This window comes from Dendronephthya gigantea, unplaced genomic scaffold (genome assembly GCF_004324835.1).
Source record: "Dendronephthya gigantea isolate DGI-Jeju-01 unplaced genomic scaffold, DenGig_1.0 000113F, whole genome shotgun sequence".
Lineage (NCBI taxonomy): Eukaryota > Metazoa > Cnidaria > Anthozoa > Malacalcyonacea > Nephtheidae > Dendronephthya > Dendronephthya gigantea.
Genome location: NW_021163123.1, coordinates 185,571 through 209,340, shown reverse-complemented (window position 1 = coordinate 209,340; position 23,770 = coordinate 185,571). Strand labels below are relative to the sequence as shown.

Sequence of the window (23,770 nt, the reverse complement as noted above, 5' to 3'; positions counted from 1 at the left end):
TCACTATAGTGTTAGTAATATAAATCACATAGGCATCTTGAGATAAATTTCTCTCTGTGTAATAAAAATAGCGAAAGCATGGCTGCAAAATAGTTTAAATATTACTTTCAACCGAAATACACGGCTAAAAACGTTAATCTGGCAACTGTAACCTTGCTGTAACTAAAATATGATGCTGCTACCTGGAAAAGAATTCTAGTCAAGATTATAATGCATTGAATATACGCCAAAATAAATTACCTCAGTGATGTCCGACATCACGAGAAATTAAACACTCTGTATTAATTGGTCTAATCTAATTACTGTACCACGCAACATTACGTGAACGATTGTCACGCATCCGTTTGATTGATTGACAACCACCTAATCTACTAACCCATCGACACTTCAGTCAATTGACCAATCAGCATTTTTGATAAATGATGTATGTATATGGATGTGATGTATGTAATGTGTATGGAATATTCGCATGTCTCAAAAAGTGAATTCTTAAACACATAACGCAATAACATACCTTGTGAATTGTTCATGGCTGTAGCGTAGACGGGTGGCGATCGCGGGCGTCCTGATCTTAGTTTAATATCCGACGATTGACGCGATACGGATTGATCTCTTCCGAAATTTCTACACTGATACCCTTGAAAATTCTTCTCAAAATGCGGAGAAAATTCAATGTTAGAAGTTGAATGCCCGCACAATCTAGATCTTTTCGTGACTTTATTCGACAAACGGCAAGGTTCTTCCTTGGAGGGCACTCTAAGACTTCCTGTGGACCAATGCGTACGCCCTCTATTTTTATGATTGTTAACGGAAACGAGTGTAGCATGAACTGGCTTTTCACTGCGTGCCTCATTTTTGGAATGACTGGCGTATCGTTGATGTGATGTAGAGCAAAGTGGATTGATGTATCTTCCTGATCCGTTTGACGCGGCTACGATATTCTTTGTCGGGTAATACCGGTTCGAGGCGCGCGTCGACGATTGTCCGTGCCAACTTCGCCGAGAACTCGGGTATCCCATTTTATTGTTCCAGCCATCGTGAAATTTCCTATCTCTGTCGTCGTCAAGAGACTCGGCAATGTTAACCTGTAACAAGCATGAGGTCAGACTAGTCAGTTTCACAAAACAATATTTTAAACAGGTGTCGCGAGCCTGTTTAAAAAAGCGAATTTAATGCTAATATCACACTCCACGCAAAAGATTATCCGATATCATCTCCCCCTCTCCCACCCCTTGACTCGCCCCAAACGGCCGGCTCCGCGGTCGAAGAATCTTTTCTTACAGGAAGGTAAAAATACAACAATGCCATGCTTAACTTCAACATTTTTTCCAGTTAGATTTATGGATACTGCCATAAATTAGTGTGAGAAAAACCAATATAGGAAACTTCGCTTGGCAACAAGATACGTTTTATTTCTATTAAAAAAAGACCTATAATATAAAGGCACTCAAAATTTCCTTCGAATCATTGAAATAAATACGGAGTGTGTGGAAACATACCTTGGTATAAACATCTTGTTTTCCGTTATCACTTTGAACAATCTCACAACTAACCACGCGTGTGTGAGCAGAGCTTGGTCCGAGAGACAATGGACTTTGTGATCTATTTCGAGTGTGTCGTACATTTTTGCTGATGCGAGATCGTGAATAGGAGTCGCCAACAAACTCCACCTTTGTAAGGTTATTCAGGTCAGAGTCGCTACGAACAAGCAACGGCGACATTGGGTTGGGCAGTTTTCGAGGAAAGGCATATGAGTTCTCTCGTACGTTTCTCGATCGTACTTCATGGAAGTTTTCCGCATTTACTAGAGGACTTTCTACGCCCTCAATTGAAGAAATTTGCATGTTCGGTGAGATACCGTAATGACTCTCAATTTCCCTAAAACGTTCATTTAATGTAATACCACGTCTTGTGAGAGCATTGTATCCTCCTGCATAATGTCCGTGAAAGGAAAGCTCGGATGGGGAACTTTGAAACACAACTCTTCGAATATCCGAAGCATCCGATGTGCTAGTGTCGGAGAAACATGCGCTATTACGGTTGCTCACGGACGGTGACGAAGGTAGCGAGGATGTGGCATAATTCGGTGAAGAAGTCACGCTAGAGCTGTCGTCAGTCGCCGAAGTAAGACAGTCGGAAGACGTCGCGCTGACGTAGGGGGAATCGCTGCTTTCCGAATCATTATCGATCCTTTCATGAGATTGCCCACTGTATTTGGAATGAAACAATTCATTTTTACCTGAACGTCGTCGTAACCCAGACGGACGTCTTTTTAATGCAGACCAAGGCCTCGACCCTGTGAACGTACTGCTTTTCAAGACCGCTTCCTTGATAATCTGAGCGTGAACACTATCAAAACCTCGCCCAGAGGATCCAGTGATCACCTATGCAAAAAGATAATTTAATATTATTAAAAAATTTAATTCATTTTCGCCACGTTTTCAAGCTATAGTCAAGCCTAGAGGAGCAGATTTTGCCTGTGTGAGGCAAATCAGTTATTAGAAGATTTCCATCTTAGTTTTAAAGAAAATATCGACCAAATTATTTTTGCTAATCTGCCTAAAATAGACAACTAATGTGGCATGTCTGACAGGTCTTAACGGTGTTATTGGTAAGCCCCCCAAAACGTACAACAGAGCCATGACAAGAGTACTTGTGTCTATTTGAGCACCCTAACTTAATCTTCCTAACTGTAATTCTTAATCAGTTTTGTAATTCAATCACTTATCCTTCAGGTGAACATCTTTGTGATTTAAAATCTGAACGTTGCTCACAATTTCATTCTAAAGGTCTGTTCACACGATCTAATTTTGTTGGATCCAATTCACTCATCAGAAGTTCTCATGGATGTTTAATAGTCTGCATATGAGCAGTAAATCATGCACTCAAGCTAATGCACTATTGCTTCATTCTGCTTCATCAATAACCGACTATACTCCATACGTCAGAAATTAATTTCATCGAACAAAACTGGATCGTGTGAACAGACCTTAGGACGTCGTCGCCCTTTTTAGGCCATGATCTACCGCGTGTAAATGGTGGATATTTACAAGTGAAAAAAAAGATTGTCTGGGGGACGAGATTGCTAAACATGCTAACAGCAGCCTAACAGCATGGTGCTCTCCAAAAAAGCTAACAAATCATTAAATAAAAATAAGTCATTTCAAACTAGACTCTGTTTAAACGAAACTACAGGTGTTTTTACCCTTGTACTATTCTAACACTAACCTGTCTTCCACGTTCCCAATCAACGTTCACCATTACAGAATTGTCACCAATATGATGCGAGCTCCAGCTTCGTCTCAACCCGGCCGTACTCGGCCTGTTCTCATCTTGATATATAGTTCGAACGAACGGAGAATGCACCTCGTTCGGCATACCGCAGTACTCTGGTTGTGTTGGAATATCGTCTGGTAAACTGGGCCTAAAAATTAATGTGTAGTGTCTATCAGTAAAAAATTAACTGAAAAATTACGTAATAAGCTTTATTCTAAAAGCTAACTGACACTCAAACTCATTGAGTGTGAGATCTTAATCACCTCGTAACGATTCCATGGATAATGGCGGTATTTCTATTCGAATTAGAGTTGATTTTCCATGTCCTACCTCAAACCTTTCTATTGATTGAGAGAGGACTTTAAGAAAGGATTTATAAGTGATAAGCACTCAACGAGTGTGATTGTAAGCGAGCAGTTTGAATACAGGCGAGAGAACTGTTATTTAGGCAGGGGCGAACACATACTTCGTTTTTCTGCTCTGCGTATACAGCCAGACTAAGTGGCAACTGCTCGGTTAAAAGGCTATTTTTGACCATCTGAAAACTTCAGGCACAATCAACGTTTTCACATCAGAAAGATGTTAATGAATATTTCGGCAATTTTGCAAGTTGATGTCAGATTGATCTTGTACGCAAACGAAATGCCGCCCAAGAAGCAGAAAGCGGCGCCTTTTTGTTCTTATTTGGCTGAAACAGTAGTAGATTATTTGAATGTACAATGTTCAATATTTGAAATGCAAGATGCCAATAATGACAGCTAGAGCTGTTGTGTGAATTGAAATGACGTATTTCTTGCAAGCGCTAATTACGGCGCTATTTGAATACAGACAAAAATTATATCGTAACACTTGTTATTACCTTGAGTCGGCGGATCGGCTTCGACGCTTCGTAGCATCGGCAGAACGATCACTGTTGTCATAAAGAAAACCAGCATTGTGGAATAACTCGTCCCGTATTTCTTCAAAAGATGGCATCATCTCTCGTGCCGACTCTCCGAGAAACGCTTCGGAGCCTCTGGCTCTTTCGAGTTCTTTCTCCCAAATGTCCCCGTAATCCCAGCTGTAAGGTTTTACAGCTCGCCGCCCGTTCATAACAACGTCCCTTGAATCTTCGTTCGCGCCGTCAGACGATTGGGCGTCAGTGTAATTAACATTTGGAACTGAAATATTGTCTTGGCTCTGTTCGGGGGGTACTGGATAATCAACTTTGTCCGCACAATGTTGTAAATTTGAATCAACATCATCAGTTTTATAAGACTGTGGGATTTTTGCGTTGGCTGGATAAGATTTTTCTTCATTGGTAAAGAGCGACGGTGTCTCGCATTGGTTGTCTATTTGACATTCTGAATCAGGACAACTGTTATAATGTTCCGGGTTGGAAGGATCCTCCTTAGTGAAAGATACTACAGGTAATGTGGTCTGGAATACTTCTTTTTCGGTTGAGGCAAATGGTACTTTGTCATGACTTTCTAACGGGTCTCCCATGAAAGCAGTGTCTCCATCAAGTTCCCCTTCTCTTTTTGAGGAAGGAAATGTATTTTCCAGTTCCTTCTTTTGACATGAGGGCGAAAGATATTTGTTTTGATTTTCTGAACAGTCATTTAAAATCGAACCAGGAATATTAGATGTTTCTAGTTCCAGGGAGACACTTGATTTCTCTTGGTTCGATGGTAATGTCTCTGCCGTGTGATAGGGTCCAAGCTTTTCATCAGCCTCTGTGTTATGACCAACGGGAAGGATTTGGGTGGAGTATTGCTTTTGTAACGGATCATTGGCATGATTTTTGTCTAAGCGAGGTTCTCTAACCGGTCTAGATTCTTCTGGAATTACAAGGCTTTTGTGCTCGTCGTCCCCGCTGGTCGTCGATTGTGAGATGCACAGATCGTGGGGGTTAGAATGGATCAGTGATGGTTCCTGTGATTGCCTGTCATTTCTCTTTGAATCTTCCAACGCGGGAAGCAACGAGGACAGTTGAGCAACTAGCGAGTTACCTAAACCCGATTCCTTAAAAAAATTTGGATTTTCCTTAACTTTTTTCATTAAAGAAGATATTAAGGACAGCAATTCGACACATTGTTGTTCATTACTCGGTCTTTCTGCATTCAATTTTGCCGCCGTTTCTAAAGGAATCTCAGCATCTTCACGTTCATTCTTGTGTATAGTGACGCTCTTGCTGCTTCCCTCAATGTCTGGCTCCTCTCTTTCCACCGTACCGGACATATGTCCACAGAATGACAATCTAGAGCCGAAACATAATCGGTACAAATCTCCGGGATTGGTTGTTAAATCCGACAATCGCTTCAAAATCGCATGAAAATCTTTGTCGTCGGCGCACTCATCTGCTATGGAAGAAGGGTTCGGACATGGGTCGGGCGCGTACTCCGTTGGAAGTCGGTATTCCTCGAGGAATGGGTCATTTCCCGTAGGTTTTTCACCGTGCAAGTTGACAGACTCCGACGAGGTCGTTGTGGAAGGATTTTGGCTAGTTATCGGGACGTCGACGTCTTCGAAACATCCTGAGTCGGTCCGATAACCATCTGTGCTTTTTCGTAAATTTTTCTTTTCCTTGCGATGCACAACGTTCTCTTCAGACATCTCTGTTCTTCAACTGTAGTGATACTATGTATATGGTGACAATTGCTAAAACGAATAGATATGTTTCATTTAGACGGAATTACGCTTAAGGCCATAACGTATAGTTACGGGCTTCGTCGCTATGGTTTTAAATAATGGTCGTCCCGTTACCAGGCATTTTGTCGAGACCCTCCAAAAAAGCTTTGCCTAACACAAAGACACGTACTATCCCGTATCCTGTATTCACTAGTTTGAGTAAATTTTTCGAGTAACCATTCGACAATACTCCACTGACTATTACGTATGATATTACTATTACGTCCACCCAATTAGCATTTGGATAAGGTCCCGTTTTTTGTTGACGCACCTAGGGGTTTATAGCAAATTGATAAGGCATTCAAATTCTATTAAAAGTTTGATTTAAAAAAAGTGCCTTGATTACTGGATACTCTAGTTCACTACACTCGGAAAGGAACGCTTAAAGTGGGTACCCGTACCAATCTCATCTATCCATTGGCAACCTGAACACTAATAAAACTAGGAACAGGTACCAATTTTAACCGTGCCGTTTCAATCATTTGAGCGGGGCGTTTGTAAAGGGTATCACTCCAGAATCCAGAACCATTATTACTTATTGGTATAACTTGAACCTTAATTAACACTGCCACTGGGCTAAAAGCCAATAAGCGCAAAATAATGTAGCTAATAATTACCTCGCGAAAATTTAATTCCATCGAGTTTGCGCGCCTGAGACATTCAAATACTAACAATTAAATGTGGTTTAAAACGTTAGGGGAGGCACCCTTTAAATTTTTCTCGTCTTACACCACTATCGAACCATACAAACATTTTTAACTTCTTACTCGTACCAGTAGTGAATATATTATATAGTTTGACATTTTTGTTTTTGTAACATTAGGGCTGTTTTCCTCTAGGCGGAATTTTGCGTGCGGGGCAGAATTTTTCTTTGAAGAACTAATGTCAGAAAAACAGAAAAATTCCGCTCCGCGCACAGAATTCCGCCTAGTGGAAAACAGGTTTTAAACTTCCGGCGTTGAAATAACGCGCGTTGAACAAAACTAAGACGTTTGAGTGTGTATTCAAGTTGTCGCTCAAGTACGTAGTGGCGCGAATTCAAAAGAAATTCATCTCCACTCTATCCGGATTGGATTTTTATCTGGAAAAAATACAGTACATACAAAGTGGATAAAAAAGGTAATCCAACCTCAACACGCGCTATTGTCCGCGGCTATCGTGTTCGACGAGTACATTTTTTGGATAAAAACTAAGATGGCTCTCAACTGTCGAATGATCCTTTTTTTTAAATATACATGCAATACGGGAAAAATCGATATTTTCATGCACCTCTGCGGATAAAAGATATAGAAATACGACGCCCATGCATTACGATCTGTTATGATTTTCTTTCGAGTAGCGCAAACAGAAGTCAAAATACACGTTTTCTACAACGAGACGTGACATACAGTTACAAATAGAAACCTGATCTCTCTTAGCAAACCAAATACGCCCTCCATTAAAATAATTTAACCACAATAGAGTGGTGAAGTTTGATTATCTTTTTTTTTATACAACCTGTAGAGGCTTTGATCTGAAATGCATACCAGACACTCCTAAACGAATACTTTGTAGCCTTTTTCTTTGGGTAAGCGGACATATCCGCGATAATATGCCCTTAATACATGATAGAAAAAAGATCTTAATATAATTACGTAAACCTTATGTTAAATTGCATAAGTATATATCATGTCTCTTCACTCTTATGTACACCGCCAAATCTAAACACTTAATTCTGTATAGCTGTAACATAGCGGAATACTCTTAAATTCTATATAAAATTTCTTCAATAAAGGATCATACTTTTTTACAATAATGTACGTCCCAATATATACAACCAAGTCCAAGAAGCATCGTATATAGCAGCGTGTGTTAGCAACTTCGTGTTACGTGTGTTGATGAAAACAGAAAACTGGCTATAAAAGTATAGCTAAAATAGACAAAACACTTTCATTTCACACGGCATTTCGACCCGGTCTCTCGACCTCACGGCAAGGGCCTTCGTCAGTATGAATGTTATAGATAGCTTTAATATACTATTCCGACGAAGACCCATCGAAACAACGAGAAGAATTTTCGTCTGTATTCGCGGCAGTTATACCGTGTTTGATGCGAAGTATCTCATTATGCCGTAAAAGTTCGAGCTAATGTCTAGGCTTATTTACTGCGCCCTGCGGAATTATAAATCAAAGCTGCGCCATAGGCTTAACAACTAGGCTATAGACTTTCGGTATACATAAGCAAGAATGTCTTACCTTAAGGACTCTTTACTTTAAAAGTTCCGCTTCATTCAAGCCGTCTTTCCCACGGCAACAAATACTCGTATATCTGATGCATGTAAAAATCTGAAAGATAGATAATAATTTATGAATACCAGGCGAATATGAATTTACCCACCCAATCTTATCAGCAGATTTTATAGACCAAATATGCACAAAACTGCATGACTTGCAAAACTCAAGAGTTAATCAATCGCGATCGAAACTATAATTTAAACATTAAACTCAGCATGAATTGGGAAATTTTGGCTAAGCAAACACGGGGAATGGAATGTTTTGGATTCAATTATTTACGTAGTAAAAATGGCACTATATATATGCAGGGTGTATAAAAAAACGCTACCACTGAATGTTCACGAATATGCAATCTTTTCTGATCGAATAGAAAGCGGATATCATGAATATTTAGTGCATGCTTGCGTTTTTTTTCAACCCCGTATATATATGTTCACACCGTTTCAATTCCAACTAATCCTATAAAGTGTTTTCGAAGGAGGTGACATCGACAATTGCATGTATGCTGAAATTAATCCCAAAGCTATTAGTCTGTTTTTTAATACCGTATTAGACATAGACGATTTCAGTGAGGTTTAGCATTATTAACGAATTACTCAGTCTGTCGACCAACTAAGGGAAGAAATCTTTAAAGCAAGCCCAAATTCTCGCCGTATCATACTCTAATCCATGCCAATAGTCGATTCATATATGCCGCGGTCCGCGTGATGTCTTCTAATCACTGGCCCTACACAACAGAGACAGTTTCAACATCCAAAAAATTCGAGTTCCGCATTATACTTTGACTTTTGATAAAGATCGGTTAATTAGACTCTACTTTATTCAAAACTAAAATTTAGAAACTGAAACGGGCCTAAAATTGCATCATATTTTAGTTGTGAAAACAAATTTGATGTGTATTAAGCCATAGAAATAATATACTGACTTATTGGTTGATCGACGCTCCTCATGCAGGAAGCAAATAAATTACTTGCGCACGTATAGAATTTATTCTGCGCGCATGTTCCTTTAATCGGGGTGAAATCAGAATATATACATTCCCTCTTGATCTCGTCCAAATTTTACCAGTTGATAAAAAAACCCATCTCAACTACATTTTCAAAATCGCCGTTTTGACCTTATTGTATTAGAATTTGCACGTAAGCAAATTTATACAAGTGGTCTCGTGACAAATTTCCAAGGTCCACAAATTTGAAGCATGAAATCATTTCTATTTCATGCGATTCGATGGAACTTATATTAGTCATATTTTTCATTTACCCTTTTTCATTTACCTAAATTTCACATTTTTCATACTCCCTGCATTTTTATATGCAGTCAGAAGGCCGCTTTAGGAGTCATCATCTCCGCAGTCAGGAGTCATCATGTCTTGTACAAATTAAATTATAGTTTCGTCATTCATATAATTAGTGTACAGTATACGTATTTATCAGCAAAATAGAATACGATGGTTATCGGTATAGCCGCCAAGGAAAAGGCCTCGTCTAAGGATAACTAAACCATATCGATTATCAATATATAGCATACATTATGTAGGCATATATAGCTCATGTACAATACATTATATTGATCCAAGGAGATCTTAAGCACCCGTGCTAGGTTTCCTTGACCCTTATGTCCATGCACCATACAACAGGTGGTATACGCATATACTAAATATAAAAGTAAACATTATTTATCGCCACAAAGCAGTTTTGTTTGTTTACAACACATCATAAATTAAATAAATTTCTTGAGTTCGTTATGTATTCTTACTTCAATTCCAGTTCACGGTGTTTCCCTGCACGGACGTGTTGGTGAACCGAGATAATTCAGTTATACAGTCCACAATATGTAGCCTATATAGAAAGGCTAGAATTTGCCTCGCGACACAAACTTGCATGCAGTACATATAAATCATATATATTTGCGCATATATACATGCATGCACTACAAACCCGAACAATGTACATGTATAGGTACATGCATATATACTGATATCAGCTGGTATATGTGATGGCTACGTCGTTGAAATGCCAAATCAAAGTTCATGCATGATATAATTATTCAATTATCCACCATCCATACATGGCAAGTATTGACGGATGTGCTTGCTCGGTGGTTTCAAAATCAAACCCTCCGGACATAGATTATAGAAACAGGCAAAAGCTGTTTTACTGTGTGTGATGCATGTCTCCTAAAACTGACAGCGTCATTTCAAATTGAAATTCACTGCAGGCTAGTATACGTTATGTACAGAGTATTTTGGGGAAATATTCGAAACTTCTGGGTGTTTGCATGCACAGTGAACACACAGGCACTGAAATTAAGCGCTTTTCGAACTTTAATGTTGTCTCAAAATTTCTTTGAAAAGGTACACTAGTATATATAGTATACCTGGTATAAAAGTGAAGTCGACCAAAAGAAATATATCCTAAAAGTTCAGTAAAAAGTATATACGCAAACAATTTTTATATATACATTAAATCGTACAAAATTAAACAGTACGTCTGGTCAAAACATTCAGAATTAGGCACGATTAATTAATGACGGAATTCTGCCATAATGCCCAGTATTGATCATGTATTACATTATAAGATAAATCTAACATCAAGATTATATAGGTTGTAGCAGATATAAATGCATGTCTGAATCACTGAATTCCGGGTCAAATTCTGACGGTATATAAGACGTTCAGCATATGAGTAGAAGAATTCTTATGTAAAACAGATATTCCTTTTTTATATACAAGGTGATGTCATATTGTATGGGCAGTTGACAACGGCAATGTTCGCTGAATGAATCTAATAGGACTTGCTTGTAACTGCACTTGTATTTATCAGTATATATTGTATGTTCGTCTGATATTGGTTGCATCGCTGACGTGCATCTTCTACGGTATATATTGCATATTTAGGATCATAAAATAATAGACAAACCTTCTATGCTTCTTGCTTGTTTATGCGCGCGTTTATCATCCGAATGAAGGAACGAGCCGACCAAACAGAAGCGAAGCGACAGCAACAGACATAACAGCCAGAGTACAAGACCTATACATGATGACCCTTTACTATGGCCTTGCCGGATATTTGGATATGAAAGGCTAACAGCATGTGTGAACGGGTATAATCGAACTTCGAGGCTCGTGGATCGTGGTGTTAAGTCTGGGTGCATGGTGGGAGGTACATGCAATTTTGCGGTAGTGCTTTGGTGTGTTTGATTTACCTGCTCAAGGATAAAATTTGGCAAAATGTGGAAAAGTAATCATTTATAAATGAGCATTGAGAAATATAGCCTTTTTTTCAACATTTCCAGTCTTAGCTAGTTATAGACATAATCACTACCTTTTCCAGATCAAAGAATGCAAAGGCCGCGAATTGGGATATTGTACAAACTCGATTATCTACATTTGAATAAATTTTTCGATTCGATATTCTGTTTGAATTATCGCCATTTTGACATTTTACGCCGGTTACCATGCAAGAACAAAGAAGTATCCCGAAAATTTATGACATTTATAGCCCGTCGTGAGGAAAGACGATGTCACGCTGCAGACTAACACTTAAATATTAATGGCTCTATCGCTGTCGGCGCGTTTGTTTCAATATTGCATTTAACCAAATCATTTTTTTTTGAAACCATACGTCGAAAGACTGACGGCAGATGTGAACTGCAAATATCAACACGATGCTCTTACTGCTCGCCCCCAGCTGATTCACAAGTTGTCAATGCAATGGTTTGTTGACTGATGGGCGGAGTGAACAATGGTCCATAATTCTCAGCAATTCAACGATTTTACACAATTTAGGCAGAGACAACTTCATAGAAATCACTAAATTTAATTAACAAGCTTGCTGTATAAACTATATACATACATAGGAGGAGCCCGATGCTGATTTCAAGATCCGTTTATGCAAACCTGAAAGTTTGCAACCGAACACCACAAATGAGTACACTCGTATAACACTCGAACCTCGACACTCTACCCTTGCAGACTTTATATAACTTATTGCACGTATAACGGTAGCTATAGGCACTGTATGAAATTCTATACCGTCTAGGATAAATTGTTGAGGAACGTTTGCAATGTTGGATTCGCTTATTTAAGGATGACAGATAAACTAGGCATGTCCCTTATACTTACACCTTGATATCTTGATAATTATAAAACGTAAATACCTTTTAGCATTCTTTATCGCTGTGGAATATATTCCAATTTTGAAAAGGATATGCACTTTAAAAATACTTCACAAGAAAAATCTTTATTCCCATTTCACAAGTTGAAGGAAAATTGAAAACGAGGACATAATTTTTGCGCTATAAAATAGAGACTTCACTACAGCCCACGCGAAAATTCTCTCATCAGTCCGTGCAAAAGATTATGATGCATTGCTACTAATTAGTTATGTCAGTATACTCTTAAATTTAAACGTTCAGATACAATTGCCAATATTCATTTCATTGAATGTATTGAATGGTTAAAATTTCGCACATTGTAAAGCGATGCTGTGCCTATCTATTCCCGCTGCGAATAAAGAAAGCTCTATCAGTATTCCCCATTAAAAATAAAGTTGGCCATTTCAGGGCAGCTTTATGCAAAGGACTAAGGCATCATATGACAGTGCCGTGACAAGTAACTTGGGGCATTCAGAAAGAGATTTGTAATCGGGAAGGAAAGGTGTGATCGGGGGGAAAGGTAACCAAGCCTTAGTCAAATTAACAGACGATTTATAAATGGACAAGGAGTGCAGCAGAGCCTGAATGGCGGGGGGTTCAGAACAGCCCTATACAATTTCTTTGACAATTCTATTATCGACTTTAAGCTTCATAATGCAAGAGAGGAAATAAACTGCGAAGTCAGCGATACACAGAAAGAAACAATAATTGTAAATCATTCCTGGTCATTGAGCGCTAAGCTCACAAATCCTGAATTTCCAAGCGAGAAATCCGTTGTTTTGGAGAACGAAGCTATAGAGTAGCAGGATACTAAATGCCGCTGCTGCATGACAAGTAATCAATCAAAGAAGCATAATCCTTGTCGTCCAGCTGCCCTCTCCACCCCATGCTCTGTATAGAGTGCAGAGGCGTATACAGAGCGATGGGGCAGTGGAATAGGGTGAGCAGGACAACCAGGACCAAAGAGACTATGCATATATTTTCAGTAATCTGTGAACTTTTTCCGCTCGGCCCAAACATAGTGGCGCCTCTAGATTAAGCCCCCCCTCCCAATTTCAAAAGTAGGTCTGAAACGTCATATATATATTCGTATGGAAGACATCTTAAAAAATGCCCAGAATAAAAATACAAAAATGTTGGTACATACAACAATTCTTTCAGCTTAATAGAAAATGGTTCACTGCTTGTATAAATTTGGTGTATGTATAAGCATATATGCATGAAAGTCACTTCCGTTTTTTTAATAGTTAAAGTTATAGGGAATTAATTTTCGTCATATTTCACGACCCTGTTCTACCGACAAAACAGAAATTAACTGATACGAAAACGTAGTTAAATCTTAGCCTGGAAAAACAACTTGATCATGTTTTTAAAATGAACTGATCATGCGTTTAATTCTAGTCCTAGTTTCTTTTGTTTCAAGAACGGTTAAAATCAGAGACCGGTTTTTCAAAGCTAGCCCAGCGCTAACTCGGCTGGGTGAAATTTTAATCCGCTGTTTTAGTTTTTGTGTTTCTGGACGCGCAGTTCGTTTCTAAACTTTAAAAAACAAGGCGCGTATGGTAATCTGAATTTTAAACCCACACTTGTTCCCCAATGAATCCAAAGGTTACATTATAGTGTTAACTGAATTTTGTACAATATTGGAACGCTTGATGATTACTTATAACTGGTAACATTAAGTAAAGACTACAATTTATGGCTGTCGTGGATATCAGAATTTTACTTATAGTAGTGATTGTATTGTATCATATATACTTTGTCAATATATATGAATTGTTAGTTGTTTAATTAAGGAAAAAAATTTGTTGGTAACTCGACACTGAAAGTTTCATGAATAAAATAAATAACCAGATATATTAGGGCAGCCAGGGTAATTATGACGGATAAACCGGGCGTATTGCATTGTGTAAAAGTATTTTGCTACAGTGTGAACTATATGCATGCATGGAGTCATGCATGTTCGTTTTCGCCAACGCTATACTGATTCTCAATTTCTAAGAAACAAGCGGACACTATTTAGAGGAATTGATTGTTCTTCGCTAACTAGTTTTGATCTTTAATTAAAACCCCACATGGCTGAGACAATCCATGACAAATCGGTGCTTAGGCAAAATCTTTGGTTTATCCCAGTTAATTAAACCATACTTTATCATGTAAATGATGGTCATGCAGGTGTCGAAGGGAAATTTTTGTTTTTAACTGTTTCTTCACTAGATTTTATTTTTGGCCATTTCAGTTTTTAATCACGGGAATAAAGACGACTCTGGTCTCTGCTCATTTAGGAAATCTGTCTGGCCCGTAAAGTAAACCAGTGAAGTTACGACGGGACTTATAATTAGCATGCTTATACACGACGAACTGCATAAGGAATTTACAGACGTCTTCCGCATATGCAGGGTAAGAAAAATGGGAGCTTCTAATTAGAAAATAAATTAGGCTATTTGGTATAAAGTTCACTGACTCGGATCATTTTTTCTCTCTTCAGACTTCAGGTACATCCACATCTCTAGCATGAATATACTTTTTCTAAAAAGATGCTTTTTAATATTTAGCACACTCGATTTCGATCCTAGGAAACTGCCGTAACTAATTTATCACAAATTTTCCGTTGACACAAACTATTTGTCACATGAATTTGTCATAGAAAATCAGCCGGTGCATCTAGAGAACTATGGGTACATCTAAAAAACTATGGGTATCTATGGAGTTCGGAAAGAACTATCGGTATCCAGAGAGAATTATGGGTATCTAAAGAACTATTGGTATCCAGGCAGAACTGTGGGTATCCAGAGAACTATTGGTATATCTAAAAAAACTATGGGTATCCAGAGAGAACTATAGGTATCCATAGAGAACTGTGGGTATCTAGAGAACTATTGGTATATCTAAAAAACTATGGGTATCCAGAGAACTATGGGTATCTATAGAGAAGTTCGGATATCTATAAGTCTATCTTATAACAAAAGACGTATCCAAAATATAGTTCATTACTGCATGGTTTTGTTCTGTTTCAAATGACCGGTTCTTATGCCAAAATACATGTAAACCAGATAAAAAAACCAACTTCCTCGAACCATTAAGGAATATATCCAGTGAAAACTGTGTCGTAAATTCGATTTTTAACTACAATGTACATTCGTGCTTCGACAAACGATATGCAAAAATATATGAAGACAAATTTTCGGCAGAAGCCACTAGGACTGCCAATGTTTAAACAGAAGGCCCACGCGTACACGTTGCTATAATCATTGAAAAATACTATTATGGAAACTTGTTAAATAAACACGTAATATTAAAGGAGATAAAACATATTGTTACATGTACGTATTAACTTGAATGCAAATCTGTTCGATTTTGCCTACCTTTCGAGCAACGTTAAAGTGTGAAGTGAAATAGATTCTATAGCTACTGGAATCACTCCAAATATCGAATAAATATATTCAAAAACAATCCTAATGTTAGTAATAATATTATTCCTTAACTCCCATGCTAAGCCTTTAATACCTTGCCTTATAGCAACGCCTTTGTATGAATTTATGCATTCCTGACACATGTAGTTGAAGAAAACGCTTATACTAAAGTCATGAGTTATACATTCGGATTTTCGCTGCACGAACGGAGCATTCATTTTTCTGTTCCATGTACATAACACATTCAATAAATTATGATAAAATTAATCTACTTTTTTGAAAGTCGAATTAATATGATATGAATATATAAATGCGCGGAAATAACCCAGCATGAAACCATGCAGCCAATATCAGGCATGCACAGGCAAGCGACCAAAATTCCCGCATGAATACATGGGACCTTGCACGCCTCATATCGGACGGTGGTTTGGTCCAAGCTATTTTATTTCATTATTATACGCTGGGACAAAATATGGGGGGTGGACAAAATCTAAGATCACGCAGTAAGCTCACAGGATCATATTGTTATGGATAATATTTCAAGTGAAGTTCAGGTCGCAAGAACCCGTAGCCCTAAGCCTCTTCCCTTCTGTAAGCTGCATGCACATGCATGTTTAACTTGTCTATGGATTTGTTCCAGTTCTCATGCATCCATATTATATACCCAATGCAAGTATCAATTTCGTTCTGAAAGATTCGTTTGTAATCAGTTTCCTTGAACAGTAAAATAGATTTCAGATCCAATTTTTCACACAGCTATAACACCATCGCTGTAAAATGAACCCCAATGCCTTAGGTTTTGCATGAATGGTCTCAATGTCATGAGCTGGAACGACTATAGTCTAAACTTATGATTGTTTGCATTGCACTTTGTATTTATGTATAAAAACTTCACCGCTTTGCTTGTGAGCTAGTGCGAATAACAGTTCCTGAATGCACTGACTTACCAACATTACCACTTGTATTCCGCTTTAACATGTGATATGTGCGTATGCCCAAAGTCTTTCAACTCTACCAGCTCTCTCTAGATCCTCGAGTGCATTTGTTTAGTTCTTACACAGCTCAGCACACCCCCGCTTTCAAGTGTAAACACTGCATACATTTTCTGGGGACTGGGCCGATTTGCATGCGAAGTTGTTTCGTTCATAATCATCCAACACCGTAGATGACATTTTTGATGGGATATAAAAGATTGTGAAAACACGCCAATCTTATCGAGATTTCGTTTGCTAGCTTATCAGCTAATAATCGCAAATATTACTCGATAATGTTGCTCTTAGTTTTTAATTAAACCTTGGAAGCTCAGCAATCTCTTTATAGGGGTGTGCTCAATCGCGTAATTAAGATTTTCTACCATTCTTCCAACCTCGCAAGCCAGGCTCTTTTACCTACGCTCCACGGCCCACGCTGCGGCAAAGACCCTGGTCAAGGCTGGTCACGTGATTCTTTTGTTACGCTTCTCCCGTGTGGGGATGGGTGGGACACAAGTAGCGCATAGATCACATCAGTTAAAACAGCGTGTCTCTAAGGACTGAATATTGAGCGCTGTTGTACCGCAAAGCGAAATAACCTGTGTCGTTATTGTTATTTGACCTCTAAATTCGCTCATCAACGCCCAAATTTAGAAGATAGGACAGGCCTTCGAGTGTCTGTATTGAATATCAACTGAACTTGTGACGATACTAAAACCGATTCTATCGACGATGATACAGTCTACACATAGCACTTGAATCTAAATTCGGTTTATTGCTCTTTTTAGTTTTTTGCTGCGCCACACTAGCTGTATTTATTTAGTTTATTGCGTGAACCGCTATTTTTAGTTGCGTTAGTACAAAGTCATCTGGATTGTGACAAGTGCTAAAAATAGCAGAAATGGTATATCGACTTTGCCACTCCTCCCATGGATATGAACTAAGCGCTAATTAAAAACCTCCCATATTTTGGGAGGTCACATGACCAGCCTTGACCAGGGTCTTTGCCGCAGCGTGGGCCGTGGAGCGTAGGTAAAAGAGCCTGGCTTGCGAGGTTGCCATTCTTCAAACATCACTCTCGGCACAAGAGCGATATCAGTATACAAACAAGGTTGAACATCTCCGCAAGAGTAATAAAAACTTTAATAAATTCAGTTCACAAAAACTCAGAGTTGAAACAATGATTGAGTTTGGTGGATATTATATTCCTTTTCTTCTTTTTTTTGTGTAAATTTATTTACAATTTTTAGGACACAATCCTTCGGTGTTATTTATATTTCTTTCTGAATGCTTCCTCTTCCTTTAGGCCATAACAGATACAATTGCCATTTACACAGTACCAACTACCAACAATAAACATGAACACCACATAGCAAGGCCTTTCAACATAGTACATAAATTTCATGACATTCCCGTTCAAAGTGCACAAAACACGGTCACTATTACACCATTCAAAGTTACTGGAATAAAGTAGGTCACGTGATGCGAAAGGTACATGCACAGAAATTTTCATGTTTTCAGACATTCTCGGGATTATATAATCTAAGCTGTTAAGAACAAAAACAATATACTGTAGCTACGTTAAATACTGAAGTGTTAGAGGGATAAAGTAAACCAATTTCTGACAATGCATGTACTTTTTGCCAAATAACCATCTTTATTGCATTGACTCTGTACCAAATACATCGCAACATTTGGCTATAGATTATGGATAAAGCCTCTCATTACTAAATAATATTTTTAATTTGTTTTGCATGATTAATTAGTTTAACTAAAAATTTTAATTTCTTTATTTCTCTACTTTCACTGATTTTGCACTTATTTACTTCTTGAAATATTTTCACCTGATAAAATTTGATAGAAATTTCTCCATCTTGGATTAATTTGATTTTATTAATAAATGCTTTTTCGTGACGTCACTCCAGGGGGATTAACCATATAAAAGTGCTGCTGACCACCCGTGGTTTCAAGGTTTTGATTTACCATTACATTTTGATTAGTATAATTTTGAGTGCAAATTAATTCGCGGTTATTCAGACAAAAATATTCCGCGACCCCTGTTGTGACGTAACGGGTATGTTTGCAAAAAACCCAACCTGCCGAACACGTTACAAAAGAGTATTAAAATGATTTCAACAAAACCTAGGACAATGAAGTGAAAATCCGTTCGGAAATATTTCATACATGCATGAGATTGAACGTGGCTTTTCTTGCTCGAGACCCCGAGGAAACGATTCAAGAAACGCTCCTTTAACAGTAAAACGCACAAGCTTAACCTTTACATATGATGATATACTCGGAAGGCCTTCACCGTAATCTAAAGCCAACTCTTCTACCACCGGCGGAAACACTGACACCGATACTATAATATCAAAACAAAATCAGCTTCTATACAACTTATGACATCACAGGATCAAACATTTTCAAACAGTGTCGGCAAATGACAGGACTTGTCATGAATTTAACCGAGAGACCGAACACGGTCTCCCTCAAATATCCATCTGGAACTGGGTATGGTCTTCACCTGCAAAGAATGCAATGCAATTCAGTTTCCGTTTACACAATATACTCAAAATTATGCCCGCCCACTTTTATGCTTCGCGAAAACAACAAAATTCTTACCGAGGACGTTGCAATCCGACGACGAATAATACAGTTCTAAATATCAGGTATCTCTCATTCGATTTTAACAGATATAAGAAAGATCGTGTAAAAAACAGCACTACGCAAGTCTCGTGAAAACGCAAAAGATGAATAGCACATTTAAAAACCGGACATTTTTTTTTTACTTTTTTTCGAGTGTAAACAGGCCTCATACGGAGATTGTTTACAGAGCAGTTCTCCTGAGGTATTCACCTGCTGTGGTAACCACTCGTGTTTAAACTACAACCGAAAATAATACTGCGAAAAGAAGCTGCATTTACTTGAGTTGTATTTGACAGCGGTGCATGGGAATTGGGAATCGAGACCGCACTACCTTCAGTTTAATAGACGAATCCAATGTTCAACATAAAAATGTTGAGATGCTGTTGTTGCGCTCGATTAGAAATGTGTTAGAACAAATACCTTATAATTAAAGACACTTTGTCTCGGACGCAAGATCTTTATTACTGGACAGGCCCAAACAGCTTTCATAGCTGCCTTTTAGAACTTATGATACAAATAACGAATGTTTTCAATTGTGCAATGGTAACAATATTCTCGTGAGGTCAAAGATGGGATGTTATAGCTATATTTACTAAACATTCTGCGACTTTGTGTTTAAAAAATGATATAATCCCATCGGTCATATGATTAGGATTCGTGATCAAATGGGTGCGAGCACGGTACGATTTTTACTGTGAGTGATTGAATTTGGTGAAAGCATAGGTGAAAACAACCGTGAAATGGCAAAAAAACAAAATGCACGGCTACACCATGCAGTGGAAAATTTCCTGTAAGATGGAAATTTTTACTTACTACGAAGTTTTCAAAAACAACACATTAAAAGACATTAAATTAATAAAGTGTTATCTAAATAGTAATGTTAATTGCGGCAACTTACTGGTTGTAGACTTTGCTCCTTCACATACAGGTGATTGCTCCTCCTGGATGGTTTCCTGCAGCTTCACCTTACTGTCACATGTTATACCAGGGATCACAGGCAAGTTCGATGGCGGAGTTTGTGACAGTGGAGAATTGCGCAGCTCCATGAGGAACTTTCTTTCATAAATGATTCGCGTTCCTAGCAAAAAAAGGAAACCGCTGAGAGCTAGTAATAGGCATATTACTCAGACTATGAATTAATGTTGTGAGGTTGAAACTCGGAGTTGCTGACCGGACAAGCTGAAAAATTAACATGACCACAGTGGGATAGATTGCTAGTCCAACGTTTTTCCAACTGAGCTAATAGGTCAAGACGGTACGAATATCTCAGGTGCATGAATTAATGCTGTGATGGTGCTTCTCTGAGTTATCTTTCTCTGAGTTGAATCATCAGCCATAAAAACATTAATTAATTTACCTAGGCCATATGCACTATCACTTTAATTAAGGCATATAGGTAAAGACTAGTTTGAGTTCGGATATATCACCTATTCGAACTGTCTTGACCCAATAGCTCACTTGGAAGAGCATTGGATTAGCAATCCAAAGGATGTGGGTTCGATTCCCACCATACAGTTAGCAATTATGCTAATTTAATCAGCTGTCCTAGTTGTCTTAACTGAGCATTGAGAGTTAAGCTAAGCAAAGGTATCAGTAACTAGTTACAGTTTAAGCCTTTACACAGAACATTTTAAAAAAATAAATAAAGATGCATTAAAACAAATCAGCATATATTTTTGCATTTAACTTGTTTCCTTTTGTTTCGTTTTGATCTAAGAAGTGCCATTATACGTAATAATAGTCTAATAATGTTGAGTAATGATTGTGAATACTGAAAGCTCTCATCTATGGTTTTCACTATCATTACCCTTTCAAGGATGGAATAAGTTTAAAGCAGAAAAAAGATGGACAAAACTCATGCTTTACAATTAATAAGTTTTAAAGCTATTTTAAATATTGTCAAATATTGTAAAGCATAACTCTTTAAAAAACCTGCATTTAAGGAAATTTAACAAAGTAATTTTTGGGCAATCACATGGGCAGAAACCTTTGGAAATAAATAATTTACTTCTTCTGTGTGCCTTGTATCTAGGTACTTTGATGTCATGTAAGACATCAGAGGGGAGGTAGGAATCTTAAAGTTAACAAGAATAGCAGTATGGACCACATTGTTAAAATGCTGGAAATTCCTGTCAATTTAGAAGTGTAACATTCCTTACATGTTGGCCCAGAATTAGCCAAGTTTCCAAATATTCATGTGAGAAAAAGACATGTAAAATAATCAACCGCATAAGATCTAAACAGCTTGACATTTGCACACACATAATCCGAACCTGCATGGCCAGTTAAGAAAGTAGCTGTCTAAAATTAACCAGTGTTTTCCAAAATCTTGACAATATTGGCATGAGTGACATTCCCAATGATTCTTCCTTTCAGGGATGCACATGTTAAGTGGGCTAAGGATGAACTTTTTAAACAAAACAAGGCATTTTGCAATACATTTTATGCATAATCAAGATAATAAATAACAACTTTTTGAGTTCTGAAAACATGCACATTTGCTTTATTTATTTCAAAATATGTTTCACTGTTTGCAGCTCCAATTATTTCTGACAAATGTGATTACATTTTCCGATACCACCTAACCCTATGGCAGCCATTCCCCCCTTCCCCAATGCCTTGCCAGCCACTTCCTAAAAAAATTATTTTCTGTTAAAACTTTCTGACTTCGAACTCAAACTTTTCTTGGATATATATAGCAATCCTCTACTATCCTCTAATCCATACTATCCTCTTTTTTGCTTTAACCATTTTCCACCCCTGGGATTCCTTTCACCCTTGTGATGTATGTTAAACCATCTCAATACGTTCAAGAGGATGTGTCAGTTCTTAATTAGAATTTTATGGATGTTCCATAAATTTTATGCCAGTCATCAATTCTTAAATTATTTCAAATCAGTATTTGTACAATCACCAGTATTTGTATGTGGGCTCATCATATATGCAAGCATTTTCAAAAACTTAGAAGTGAACAGCAAGCTAATAAAAAAGATTTTTGATTGTTTAGCTCAGCTTCTATCTTCTATAAGCTAAAGTAAATATAAATCCTAAAGTAAATAGACAGCAAGAACAATTGATTATGTATTAGGAAAACTCATGGAAAGAAATAATGGCACAAATCGAAGCTTTGCGACACATAAACCAGAAGGCCTTGTAGCATAGATGCATAAACCATCATAGATCATGTTCAAGCTTTGGAATTGCCAATGTAAAATGGACATGAACTTGGCTATTAATCATGAAATTTGGGCATAAAATACTTTAATTTTGTATTACGCACTTCCGGTTCTACCGCGTGGTAAAACCCATCGAAATCCCCCGCTTGCGAATCAAAACAAACGCAAATTTGTACATAAATTTGCTTCGAAAGCACATTCTCCCCCTTCATTTCGAAGCAGCGTAGTCGAAAGGAAACGTAATACCAAGAAATATGAACAAATTGGTGCAATTTCCGAGCACGAAATCAATAGATATATAAAATATCCAACGGAAAAGGGTGGCCATCACTTTTCAAAATATAGGACAGTCGATACCTGTATATTGCCGTATGTACAGTAGTCGTGTACCGGCATGAAAATACTTAAAACCAAGCTCCCTTATGAAAGTATAAAAAAAATTTTGACGTTGACCAAGATAACGTTGGACTATTCAGTTTTATTCACGATGTACCAGGATTCAACTGAATGATTTTAATTGAACATATAAACCCAAGAAAATATTCAATACGTTGACGAACATATTACGGTTATTACGCTGGCGTCTTTTATCTAAATTTTGTATCAGAATTTCGGATCTTAAGTATCGTTAAAAGCATAAAGCATACACATTAAGACCTGGGTATTCATCTACCTCTTTTGTCGTAAATTTCTGTGTAGAAAATACAAGATATAGCTTCATAAAACTAACCTCCGGGAGTCGTGGAAAAAATTGTTCCTCCAGGAGTCGTCGAATACGCACTTGGCATATGCGAGGGGTCATGCACTTCAATTCTTCTTGTTGGGATATGTCTTGAGGGTGGAGGAAGCAGGCCCGCTGTTGCACCGTTCATTTTCGTTTAAAGTTTGCTAGCAAAGTTCTTATACACGACTCAGATATTGTTCTGCCTTCCTTCTGCACCCCAAAACCAAAACACAAATAGAGCTGAAATCTGAGCGCATGTCACGAGATGCGTGACGTCAGCGCATTCGAGCTTTTGTCGTTCGGCTACGGCCGGTGACGAATGGGTACATTCCCGAAGGGGAATCGTGGAATCGCGGAATGGGGGAATCGGGCTCATAATTTGAAACTGAATTAAATTTCTTTGTTTTTTAAAAGGTATTGGCAATGAAGTTTAGTTTACCTGATTTGAAAGAATACCTATGCCACT

The 23,770-nt window shown here is 37.9% G+C and overlaps 1 protein-coding gene across 4 annotated transcripts in view; it reads right to left on the bottom strand.

The window, feature by feature from the left end:
* LOC114535207 overlaps window positions 1-16,822 on the bottom strand; it is a 28,042-nt gene extending 11,220 nt beyond the window's left edge. Inside the window, exons 1-6 of one of the 4 annotated variants that reach the window (XM_028556587.1) lie at window positions 16,735-16,822; window positions 8,181-8,270; window positions 4,136-5,916; window positions 3,229-3,424; window positions 1,500-2,384; window positions 515-1,085 (exon numbers count right to left, since the gene is read on the bottom strand). In XM_028556587.1, the coding sequence (XP_028412388.1) occupies window positions 515-1,085; window positions 1,500-2,384; window positions 3,229-3,424; window positions 4,136-5,871 (3,388 nt within the window). In that variant the 5' untranslated portion in view covers window positions 5,872-5,916; window positions 8,181-8,270; window positions 16,735-16,822. Of the gene's footprint in view, window positions 1-514; window positions 1,086-1,499; window positions 2,385-3,228; window positions 3,425-4,135; window positions 5,917-8,180; window positions 8,271-8,764; window positions 8,857-8,880; window positions 8,907-11,137; window positions 11,274-16,734 lie in introns of those variants that run through there. The other 3 variants (XM_028556586.1, XM_028556589.1, XM_028556588.1) reach the window with 3 other exon arrangements.
* Between the last annotated feature and the right edge of the window lie 6,948 nt (window positions 16,823-23,770).